The sequence below is a fragment of the Xenopus tropicalis genome, chromosome 6, assembly GCF_000004195.4.
Source record: "Xenopus tropicalis strain Nigerian chromosome 6, UCB_Xtro_10.0, whole genome shotgun sequence".
In the NCBI taxonomy this organism is placed as follows: Eukaryota; Metazoa; Chordata; class Amphibia; order Anura; family Pipidae; genus Xenopus; species Xenopus tropicalis.
Window position 1 is genome coordinate 72,606,705 of NC_030682.2, and position 13,112 is coordinate 72,619,816.

The 13,112-nt window shown below is 39.2% G+C and overlaps 1 protein-coding gene across 5 annotated transcripts in view; it reads right to left on the reverse strand.

Annotated features, from left to right (window-relative positions):
- Positions 1–398: 398 nt before the first annotated feature.
- fastkd3 (FAST kinase domains 3) overlaps positions 399–13,112 on the reverse strand; it is a 177,612-nt gene continuing 164,898 nt past the window's right edge. For 3 of the 5 annotated variants that reach the window (XM_031903267.1, XM_012964381.3, XM_018094571.2), the window contains one exon: positions 1,597–1,833. In XM_031903267.1, coding sequence (XP_031759127.1) covers positions 1,717–1,833 — 117 coding nt within the window. In that variant the 3' untranslated portion in view covers positions 1,597–1,716. Of the gene's footprint in view, positions 1,834–13,112 lie in introns of all 5 variants that reach the window. The other 2 variants (XM_031903265.1, NM_001142147.1) reach the window with 2 other exon arrangements.

Below are 13,112 nucleotides of genomic sequence, written 5' to 3' on the forward strand. Positions count from 1 at the left end.
AAGGAATGATCTGACATGGCTGCCAACACACCAATATTAAAGGTAAAAAAATACATTTATTGGCTCAAGAATAAAATTTTAAATGGTAGAATTATTTGCAATATACACTATGTAATTTAGTAATAAAACCTACGCCATAAAGATCATGACATAATTTCTTTAAAATACAAAGGAACTATCCTGGGAACCATCTCACCTGACCATGGATGGACACAGCATAAACTAAGGGCTAAGCTCACTAAAGCCATAACTGAATGGCTTACAAATAAAAATATGTATAATCATAGATGAGGAAGGAGCACACATCCTAAATGGTAGATACAGGGGTAATTTGCTGTAATTTAATGAAATATGCTAGCATTATTTCTCACTCACTAATCAGGTGAGAATTTTAGTAACTTCCATAATCCCATTTATCCTTACCTGACCCCCACAGACCATTCACCTGACAGAACCAGAAGGAGAGGTATACTTGACCCTCTAGAGACAAAGATTTGTTTCATTACTATGAGAATGTTAAGGTATCCCTTTACATTACACTGAAAAGGCCTGATCGAGCATATGCAGTGTAGCTTTGGTCTCCAGTACTCAAAAAGGACATTGCTGAAGCAGAGAAAGGAACAGGTAAGTCAATAAAGGGTGTGGAAGATCTTGATATAAAGAATGTCTGGCTAAACTGGTATTGTTTATATTGGAGAAAATGTTAACCCATTTACTGCCAGAAGAATTTTGCATGTCAGTTTTTAAATTATTAAAATAATGAAAGCTCTGCAGTATCACTATTGCCCAACACTCTGGCAAGAGTGTGGACACTTAAACATGCCCTATCCTTTGCAGCTGGCAAGGAAATTAAAAGTAGTTAAATGATTTTATTATTTTACATAGGTTGAAAAAAAGAGCATTTTCTTACTTGTAAATATTTTTTCATCAGGCCCATGCTGAGGTATATGATTGCCACCTCTGGAGGTAGGATAATCAATGACTCTTTAAATTCAAGTAGGAGGAGGTGGTGTTAGTTTTGTATAAAAGCACTGGGAGAAAAAGTGTAGAGGAAGAGTAGAAAGAAAAAAAGAGTGGAAAAGTCAGGCATGAATGGATATATATATAATGAATAGAATGATAGAAAAAAAGAGTACAGTACCGGTACCCCCTGTAAAAGGCAAAAAAATCAGGAGTTGTTTTGAGGAGGATTAGTAGGATGGAGGACGGCTGTAACCTGTGTGAATTATTTTTTTCAGGTGGCTCCATTCTCTTATCTAATGTTAATGCATCTTCCATAGGTGGTATATTGAGAGAGCCTAGCTAAAGTTTTTATATCATTTGGTAAGGGGTACAGGTTAAGGAAATTTTTGTCAAGGTTGACCCGTTTTTCTGGTTGTTGCCATACTTGTTTAGTGGTTTGAGTGATGGATTTAAAGACAGAAAAAGTGTGTTTCTTTTTGGTAAGTGTGGGAAGAACCTTGTCTGCTTTTGAGGTTGAAGTGGAGTCATATTTGATCTGACGTGTACTAAGCATAAAGGTGGCCACACACGTGTCGATTTTAGATCTTTCGTGCGACCATCGGTTCTACAAATAGAAACATATGGATAATTCTATGTTTTTAAAAAAACACACATTATTTAATTTTTAAATTACCAGACCAGAAGAAAGCATATAAAAGTACTTATGGCAAACAGAGTTACTAAGTAGAAGCAATGCACAATTGTCAAGTGATATCACCAATTAAGTCTGTATGTATGAGGAAAGATTTTCTTGTGAAGATATTCAACAATTTCTTCTTTGTAACTTAGGTTGTCAAACTCATAGAATGGAATCTGAAAGATAAAAAAGACCTTTAAATAATTTCAAAGCCACTGTTGGAATAGAATCTTTATAACAATTATAAAAGGTGGATAAATTTACAACAGGCATCGAAAGACAGACTACTGGAATCTTTATAGTAGTTTATAGGACAATGATGCACAGAGTGCTTTGCTGACCATGGGAAATCACGGTTTCAGCGGGTAACAATTCTGCATGACTATGTCATTGTAAGTGACGATTTATATAGAGTGTAATGACAAGGTGGCAAGGCATTTTAATGCATTTGTGTTCAAAGCAGGTAAAAAAAACCCCCAAATGTGTTCTGTAGAACTGGGCCACTCACACCTATTATGGGCAAGCCAGAATATCCCACAGGAATTACTTGTTTCATAAGGTTATACTAAATCAAATACAAGCACTCTATTTAAAAAAAAAAATGGAACAGGAAATTACATCATATACTCAAAAACCATTTGTTACAATTTAATCCTTAATGTTTACCATACTGGAACAAGGATTTAATTCAATTCTATATACCGTATATACTCGAGTATAAGCCGAGGTACCTAATAAAACTGGAAAAACGTACTGACTCAAGTATAAGCCTAGGGTGGGAAATGCAACCGCTACTGCTAAGTAAATAATAAATAACAGATAAATAAATAAATAACTTTAGGGAAAGAAAAATGCTACAGCAGCAGACAAAAGCAAGTTTGGGAACGCTAAGGAAGCTGCCATACTAATTATCAAGGACTTGGACCCCAGTGTACAAGTCCCACCACAGTACTACAATAGTAGTTACAATGGCAAAATAATTCTTGATGTTGGACTTAATACAAATTTAATTTTTGTAAATAACAAGTTATTGTACCAATTACTTACTCTGGCTCGTTGTGCAGATGGATGTGCAGATGTAACGCGCTCGTTGCGCGCACCCACCCTCCCTTCCTCCCTCCACTTGTGTCTGTGCATACATACCTACCTACCTCCTCCCTCCCTCCACTTGTGTTCGTGCATACATACCTCCCCTACCTCCCTCCACTTGTGTGTCCGTGCATACATACCTACCTCCCTTCCTCCACTTGTGTCAGTGCATACATACCTCCCTCCCTCCACTTGTGTCCGTGCGTGCATACATACCTCCCTCCCTCCACTTGTGTCCGTGCATACATACATACATACCTTCCTCCCTCTACTTGTGTCCGTGCATACACACCTCCCTCCCTCCACTTGTGTCCGTGCATACATACCTACCTCCCTCCCTCCACTTGTGTCCGTGCATACATACCTCCCTCCACTTGTGTCCGTGCATACATACATACATACCTCCCTCCCTCCACTTGTGTCCGTGCATACATACATACCTCCCTCCCTCCACTTGTGTCCGTGCATGCATACATACTTACCTACCTCCCTCCCTCCACTTGTGTCCGTGCATAAATACCTCCCTCCACTTGTGTCCGTGCATGCATACATACCTACCTACCTCCCTCCCTCCACTTGTGTCCGTGCATACATACATACCTCCCTCCCTCCACTTGTGTCCGTGCATACATACCTACCTCCCTCCACTTGTGTCCGTGCATACATACCTACCTCCCTCCACTTGTGTCCGTGCATACATACCTACCTCCCTCCCTCCACTTGTGTCCGTGCATACATACCTCCCTCCACTTGTGTCCGTGCATACATACCTCCCTCCCTCCACTTGTGTCCGTGCATAAATACCTCCCTCCACTTGTGTCCGTGCATGCATACATACCTACCTCCCTCCCTCCCTCCACTTGTGTCCGTGCATACATACATACCTCCCTCCCTCCACTTGTGTCCGTGCATACATACCTACCTCCCTCCACTTGTGTCCGTGCATACATACCTCCCTCCACTTGTGTCCGTGCATACATACCTACCTCCCTCCACTTGTGTCCGTGCATACATACCTACCTCCCTCCCTCCACTTGCGTCTGTGCATACATACCTCCCTCCCTCCACTTGTGTCCGTGCATACATACATACCTCCCTCCCTCCACTTGCGTCTGTGCATACATACCTCCCTCCCTCCACTTGTGTCCGTGCATGCATACATACTTACCTACCTCCCTCCCTCCACTTGTGTCCGTGCATAAATACCTCCCTCCACTTGTGTCCGTGCATACATACCTCCCTCCCTCCACTTCTGTCCGTGCATACATACCTACCTCCCTCCCTCCACTTGTGTCCGTGCATACATACATACCTCCCTCCCTCCACTTGTGTCCGTGCATACATACCTACCTCCCTCCACTTGTGTCCGTGCATACATACCTACCTCCCTCCCTCCACTTGTGTCTGTGCATACATACCTCCCTCCCTCCACTTGTGTCTGTGCATACATACATACCTCCCTCCCTCCACTTGTGTCTGTGCATACATACATACCTCCCTCCCTCCACTTGTGTCCGTGCATACATACCTACCTCCCTCCCTCCACTTGTGTCCGTGCATGCATACCTCCCTCCCTCCACTTGTGTCCGTGCATGCATACCTCCCTCCCTCCACTTGTGTCCGTGCATAATACCTCCCCCCTACCTCCCTCCACTTGTGTCCGTGCATACATACCTACCTCCCTCCCTCCACTTGTGTCCATGCATACATACCTCCCTCCACTTGTGTCCGTCCTGCCGACGCTTGATCTGAAGATGTAACGCTCGCACACACACACACCCCCCCGTGGACGGACGTGTGGCCTCCCTCCACTTGTGTCCGTCCTGTCGACGCAGGCACGCACTCGCCTCTGTCCACGGAGGGGGGTGCGAGCGCATTACATCTTCAGATCAAGAGTCGGCAGGATGGACACAAGTGGAGGGAGGGAGGTAAGGGGGAGGTATACTCGAGTATAAGCCGAGGGTTACTTTTTGAGCACATTTTTAGTACTGAAAAACTCGGCTTATACTCGAGTATATACGGTAATTAAAATAATGAAACTTTCTTCAAATGATAATAGTTATAAACATAATACAGTATATTATAATTTATGTTAAAAAAGTGATCAGAGAAAATTGAAGAGGAGTTTTCCTTTTTTAAAAAAATTGTATCTCATAATTCACAGTCTAATTTAATTTAATTTATAAAAAGCATTTGACTTCAAACACCGAATTAAGACCTTTTGGCAATCTTGTCTCAAGATAAAAAAATCCAATTTACTTCCCCTTGTAGTCCAGCCTACTTCCCACATGATTTAAAGGCAGGTTTTTTTCTATACCCTGTATTCTCAAAAGTATAATGTCCCCTCCGTTACAGGTGGAAAAAACGTCTCGATATGGGACTACTTACATTTCCTTAATGTTTTCAAACATGAAGAAATTGTGGGTCAGTATCAAGACCTTCAAAATAAAATCCTTTGTAAGCCCATCAAAATTGCTGTAGTGATCTAGCTGATATTTAATTGCTTGGGAAGCTATAATGTGGGGTGCACTGGAATATAAACTCTCCACATCAATAGCTGCCAGACTGAAGCAGCCTTTCCATTCCAAGTATTTGTAGTACATTTGTATGCCTCAAGTACAATGACAGTCTACGAACCAATGGTTGCAAATCTAAATCAATATGTTTAGAAACATATTCATTAGGGGAATCAAAGGTGTGGTTTATCCTTTAGTATGTTACAGAATGGCCGATTCTTTGGCAACTTTTCAGTTGGTCTTTATTTTTTATATATTATAGTCTTTGAATTATTTGCATTTTTCTTCTCTTTCCAACTTTCAAATGGGGGGCATGACCCCAGCTGCCAAAAAACTATTGTTCTGTGAGACTACAGTTTTCTTGTTATTGGTACTTTTTATTATTTATCTTTCCATTCAGCCGTTCTCCTATTCCATTTGCAGTTTCCTATTCAAACCACTGCATCATTGCTAGGGTAATTTAAAACCTAGCAACCAGATACCTACTGAAAACTGGAGAGCTGCTTAAAAAAAAAAAAGCTTAATTAAAAATCCACAGAAAATAAAAAGTGAAAAACAAGTTGTCTCAGAATATCAAGCTCTACATCATGCAAAAAAAAGTTAATTTTAAGGTGAATAAACCCCTTTAACACCAGAAACAATCGGGAAAGATTGATTCTCTTGATTATATACCATACTTGGATAAATGATTTAAATTCACTTTAAACATTAGGGGTAAACTATAATAAACAATTTTGGAATATATAATGTAATTTCCTGTTAAGTATTTTAAATAGTGCTTGTAGTTGATACAGTACAGGGCTATGATTAGGTTCCAAAGGAAAAAAAATGCATCAGGCAGTTTTAATGTTTATTGTGGAATAAAGAACCTTCATCCAATGTGCAAGCCTTTACAATGTGAAGTTTGTGATTTCTCCAAGCTATGGGTTCTTGAAATTGGCACCCAGACCCCCATAAAAATTGAGATACTGCCCAATAAGTTGTGTTTTTTCTACAGGATGAGTTGTTCAGTTCTGTATCACCTTTCATAAATCTTGGACCAGGGCTATGAACACCTGAGTCATAAGATATCTGGAGTAAGATGATAATTCATTTCATGCTGCTAATTATTTTCAACTGAGCCACACTTATTGGGATATCAAGAACATAATTGTATTACAAAATTATTCGGAAGAGAAGACTTTTACAACTAGTGATGACAATCCATATTTTGCTCTCCAACATACCAAAGCCTCAGGGGATTGTGGGATTTGGAGGTTTCAGGGTGAAGGAATACTGAAAGACAGTGTCTCAGTGTTAATGCAGCTTAATTAATTCCATTCAGCATGTGGCATTCTTGCAGCAGGATCCTGACAAACTGGCAGTGGCTATACCACATATTCAAGATGGGGCCTTTACCAGTGCTTTGTAAAGAGGAAATATGACCCTCTCCTCTCAAAAATCTATATCCCTCCTAATACAGGACAAAACCTTGCTGGCCCTTCCTGCTGTTAAGTGGCATTGCCACAGCTAAGTTTATTATCCACAAATACCCCCCACAGGGACTTCTGCATAAAGGATGTGTCTAACTTAATCCCATTTAGAGTTGAAGTGGCTTTCATATTTTTACATCCCAAATATATAACTTAAATTTATCAACACTGAATATCATCTGCCACTTAGCGACCCAATCTGCCAGTGTGTCCAGACCCACCTGCAAGAATGCCACACTCTGAGAGGAATACATTTGACAGCATTGTTCTGTTTCATCAGCAAACAAAAATACATTCATTGGAATACCCTCCCTCAAGAAGTTAATGAACAAATTAAAGCAAACCCAATACAAACCCCTGCAGGACTCCACTAAGAACCCTCTCCAGGTAGAGAATTTATCATTGACAACCTCCCTCTGTACTTAACCCAGTTTTCTATCCACACACACACAAACACAGTTACAGTGTTTCAGACACCCATGACTATGTCCTTGAGATGTTTACGTGGGTGATTTGATACTATTTTCCCTGATTTGCCTTGGCGAGTCCTGATGTTGTTGCTCCGTTTGATCCTGAAATGTCTTATGAAACTTATTCCCTATACTCTGTTTATATATTCTTGCAAAATTCTTTCATTTGATACAAGTGTTAAACATAATTGTAATGCTTGTAATACTATAGTTTCACATATTTTTACTCCATTTTATGCTTTTCTCCATGCTGTTTGTTCACAGTGGTTGCTACAGTCACTATGGTCACTTTTTGGCACCATATTTTGTGGGAGGGTACTTAAAGTGTGTGTTGGTTTTCAGTCTGTTGGTTTTCAGTCTGTTGGTTTGTCCCTGAAGAACAGTACTGCAAAACTGATGATAGGCCGTAATCTCTAACGTAATGCCTCTAACATGTTTCAGGCCACAAACAGAAGTCTCAACCCTTTCTCCTTGTAGATTGTAAGCTCTTTTGGGCAGGGCCCTCTTCACCTCTTGTATCGGTTATTGATTGCTTTACATGTTACTCTGTATGTCTAATGTATGAAACCCACTTATTGTACAGCGCTGCGGAATATGTTGGCGCTTTATAAATAAATGTTAATAATAATAATAATAAAAATAAGTCATTGCACCCAAAGAGTTGCGAGCAAGGGTTTAAAATTATCAGGACAAAACAAAAGCTTACAATGATGTAAAACATATAAAGCCAAGATAATTACCCTTAATGCTGGGCAATGGGTAAGAATAAGAAAGCCCTCAATCAGATCAAAATTTGATCCTTTTTTATCTGATCCCATTTAGATTGACAGTCAGTCGGGACCAGTAACCTACAGATTGCAGGATGGATCTACTTGGCACCTGAGCAGTTTAGTTCCCATTCCTGAGCCCTCACAGGTGTGGGACACTGCCAAACTAATCTTTTATACAGTGAGTTCAGAATAACAGCATTCCTAACCTGATCAATCACTATTTATAAAGTAGGTTTATAAAGGGTTCACGTTCTGTATGTTGTTACACTTGAGAAAGGGCACACAAGGCCCAAAATATTTTGTGTAATAGTAGTCTGCAATAAAGCTTTTTCCACAGCAGTTAATTATGCCAAGTGCTCTCCTCAATCCTAAAATTTGTCTATTGAACTTCAGGATAGCGGGGATTGTAGCACTCCCTTTGCACGTACTTCAGGGCTGTGTGGTAGAACTCTATATTTTATTGCTATTACCTGCTGCTCTGAGCATCCCCTGGCTTGTTTGGAGTTTTTTTTCTCTGTGATGACTACAAACAGAACATCAGAAAGTTGTCAGACGTTTTACGGATGATAAAATCCAACGCATCCTAGCTGTTGCTGAACTAAACCTAGAATCACAGATGGGTGTGAATTTTGCTAAAGATCCGACTAGAGACCTGCTGAATTATCAAAAGACAGAACTGAGTTTGTCACTACATCAAAGTACATTAAAACGCTATGTAAAAGCGCCACTGAGCAGGAGAGTGTGGAGAATAGGTATAACCTGTGGCAACAATTAGCAATGACGAAGAGATCCCAAACAGTTCACGTCTGCCTTGTTTAGTAACACACCTAATGGAAGAAGGCGCAGAAAATCCAGAGACCAGAGACACTCAGAGCTATAAACCATTAATAGAAGATTGGGAACTAAAGCTAATAAAGAAGGAAAGGAGAAGGAAAGGCTAATAAAGAGTTCATCTCAAGCTGCAGGCATACCTTCAGTTCTCTCAATAGTGCCCTTAAGTCTCCCCATATTTCTCCCGATCAGAAGCCTCTGTAAAGAAAGTTCCCATAATGCCTTGCTCCCGGCACCAAGACCAAGACCGGTATACATACTCAGTTTGTATAACTATGAGGAAGCTTCCTGTGGATTGGCTCAAATTACACATTCCTAAGGGGAGGGGGTAGCAGGAGAGGGGAGAGAGCTGTATGTCTCTGGCACAGGAAAACAGACAACAAATCCTGTTTCTTTTGACAGTGCAGCATTTCTGTGAGTGCTTATGGCTGTATTTACATAGACTTAGGTTTTACCTTTCCTTCTCCTTTTAAATGTGTTACCAAGATTGTTGATAGGGTTTAAATTGCTAAATGCTGAATTTACACAATTTTGTTTTCAATCACGAAGGTCTGAGAAAGTATTACTTCAGTTGTTATGATTATCCTCACTATCTTGTCTTTGTCCAAGTTGCTCTGGCCTTGATTATCTCAGCTAATATTCAAGGCTAAGAGATCATAATAAAGCTTCAGCAGCTACTTAAATAATTTCTGTATTTCTACTAATAATTGCAATGTACCCACCCATGATACGTAAGCATAATGGGATGTGTTTTTCTATCTACCATATAAGTAATATCAAAACAAAATAAATTTGAACTTGTTTGCAATACACATACTGGTTGTATCGTTTGTACAAGTTCCCTGATCAGCGCACATGCGCAGACGATATCAGATGTTTCGCCGATGCACAGATAAAATCGAACCGGTTCGTGACTGCTTAGATACAGTGCAGTGAAGCACAGACAGAGTTAAAGAGATTAACCCTTACAGTTTTGGTGTCAGAAATGTGGGATCGGCAGGAGAATCCAGCGGTAAGTAGAATTTACATCTTAATTGATGGTTTTCCTCTTACCTCTGGCTCTTCCCTACAGGCCGATCTAAAAAGGGTACAGTTAGCAGTCTAATAGAGAAACAGAGATACAAAGATACAGAGATAAAAAGAGATACAGAGATACAAGATACAGAGATAAAAAGAGATACAGAGATACAAGATACAGAGATACAGAGATAATAAGAGAATTAGGGATTCTCAGGACGTGTGTGGGAAACATTATTTACTGACTGATTCGTCTCTGCATGTGTATTCCTGTGTTGTCCTGTCTTTGTTATATGTACCTGTAACTGTATTTTATGTATCTGCTCATATAAGCACACCTGGTATTAAGAGTGATCGCAAGTCATTGTGGGTCTTGTTGGGACCTTGATCTCAGTTCAGCCCTAATGACTTTGCTTTGCCAAATGTGTTTATATTTTCAATTTTGGAAATTTATGGTATGGAGATTTGATCGCGAGAGAAAATCAAAGGTACTGTTGGATGAATTACTGTTTGCCTGTGTTGTGTCTTTGTTATTTTCTTTAGAAGTAAATGTTTTTAATATCGTGACACTTATATTTTTAAACTAGTCATCTAAAATTTATTACAACATTAAGGAATACCTCTGAATGAGCTAATAAGGTTTTGTAGAGACCTTGATCCCAGTACAGCCTGTTTGCTTTTTTTGGAATTGTTGCAATTAATTTTCATTATATGAAATTGAAAATAAAGGAAATAAAAGTGCTAAGAAATTACCATTACTCATTCGTGATAAACTTGCAAGGAATACTGAACCTGGTGTCAGTATGATTCTTTCGGTGCGCACCCACACGCTTTGTTGAACTAATTCGGACAGGAATAAATACCGTGAGGACTGATTATGTCTTTAACAATTTGAGCCCAATGTGAGACTGCAGGTTCTGTCTGTCTTTAAGCCAAATATAAGGGTTCCGGACAGTTGACACGGAACGGGACGGAGACTGATCACCTCCGGGACACGATAGGAACCTAGGTTTTAGTTTCTTTACCGTGTCATCCCCATATCCTATTGTGAATTAGTCCGTAGTCCCCAGTGGCTTCCTGGCAGCCAGCAAAGACAGGTTCCTCTTGCCTGCAGCCCCTTAACTGAACCTGCACATGGTATTTATTGCCTGAGGTTCTGTTTTTCTATGTTTTCTTTTGCCTCCCTATAATTGGTCTCTGTTAACAGTCTATGGTTGTGTCCGTGAAGTTCAGTAACAGGAGGATTCTTATGTGCAAGGATAAGAGGGGTTAATGGTTACATTCCAGCTGAGAGGTGTACATGTTGGAAAGGGGATAATTACATGCGGATTACGATTGTGTGTGTGTGGGGTGTCATAACTTTGGTGGGTTAACCTAGTACAGTGTGCGTGGGAGCTATGTTGTGTCATAATTGTGTATTTGAACTTTTCTTTGGTATTACAGAAGGGATGTTAGAGTGTGAATAAGATGAGCAAAACTGAGTTAGAAATTTAGGACCCTGGATAGCTCTCTCTGCTGGGTTCCAGGGATCAAACCAATAGTAAGGTGGAGGAAGGGATCTCAGTATGTGAGCTGATGGCAGTCAGAGAGGGGAAGAAATATCAGATAAAAAGGAAAGAAAGAAATTGTAAACTGTCTTTCTTCAAAATTTTGTTTGGGTCGGTTCCCAGATTAAGGTGTTACTATTATTATTATTATTATTATTAACATTTATTTATAAAGCGCCAACATATTCTGCAGCACTGAATGTTTGTTTCCCCAACAGCTACAATTACACTCTGATGCTTTAACTAATTTTGTATCTCTAAAAAATGGTCCATCTATCTACATACAGAAATTTCCCCAGAAACCTTAACAAATTGCATAAAGCGTTTTGATAAACTCATCCATACAGAAATCTGGAGGGAGCAAAACTTTAGACTAATCCATCTAGCCTATAAAGGTTTTAACTTTGATTGTAAAAAAAACAAATTTCCTTAAAAATTGTCCCAAATGTAATACACCGCTTCCAAACATTACTCATCTACTTTGGGATTGCCCTCATATTAAAAGTTTTTGGCAAGTCATTGAGAGCCATTTAAAATATACATTGGACTTTAAACATAATCTGACTCCAAAATCTGCCTTATTACATTTTTCAGAAGACATTATACAAGTGCCTCGCCTAATTCAGCCTAAATTTGGGAACATTTCCTACTCCATAAATTACCTGAACCTTATTTTGGCAGCAGCAAAGAGGATTATTTTCAAAAAATGGATCGATCCAAACTCCCCATTATTATTGGAGGTCATTTCGGAGTTACAAATTCTCTGTACAAATAAAGCCATTGCTTTCAAATTTAGTAATACAAAAAAACCGCACAAGATTCTTATCTAAATGGAGATTCCTCATGCATACCCTTTCTCCCAATGATAGTTCTCATTTGGACTCATTTCCTTACTATCCATAGTTCCATTAATATTTCCAAACTCTACTAGCCTGTTTAATTGTATCAATAAGAATTGTTTAATGTAGTATTAATCTTATCCAATTGTATCACAATAATCCATGTTTTTCTGCCATTACCTTTTCATCCATAGTCACTTGTAAAATTGTTTGAATTGCTCATTGTATTGATCTAATTATGTACCTTATTAATCCCGTTTGGGATTGTTTGTTTCCCAATGATTATTGTACTTGTCTAATATAATAAAAAAATAATTTTGTATTTCAATTAACTTATGAACTAACTAAAGTGCATGGCCAGGTGTTCTCTTTTGTAACAGATCCCATCTTCACTGAGGGAACTGCAGCCCGAGGACTAAGTGATGCTAAAGAAATTTGTTTGGAACCACAGCTCCCACTACAAAAGACCCCAGCCCTGGAAGGAACACTTGCATCCGTGCAATGATAACTTATATCCTTTTATATTATTATTATTGTTAACATTTATTTATAAAGCAATCAATAACCGATACAAGAGGTGAAGAGGGCTCTGCTTACAAACACCTTACTAGCCCAAGAGGTAGCAATTAGATAGAAAAATGGGAGTAATACTCCTTTAATACACAGCCTAACAAAGCTATGCCCTTTCTCACTTTAGGAGCTTAATTAATTATGAAACCCCTAACTCCTTCAGATTTTAGGAACATTTTAATAAATGCTCCAGATCCTAGAAAAATCCTGGTGCCTGCTTTATCTCTCTTGTATGTATGTGTCAGGGTCAATGCATGTAGAAATGGAAAGATTATGGACTGATATAAGAAAGATAAGAAAGTGTTAGAGAAAGAAGCAGCATGTTTTGAGAGTACAAAGAAAGAGAAACAGG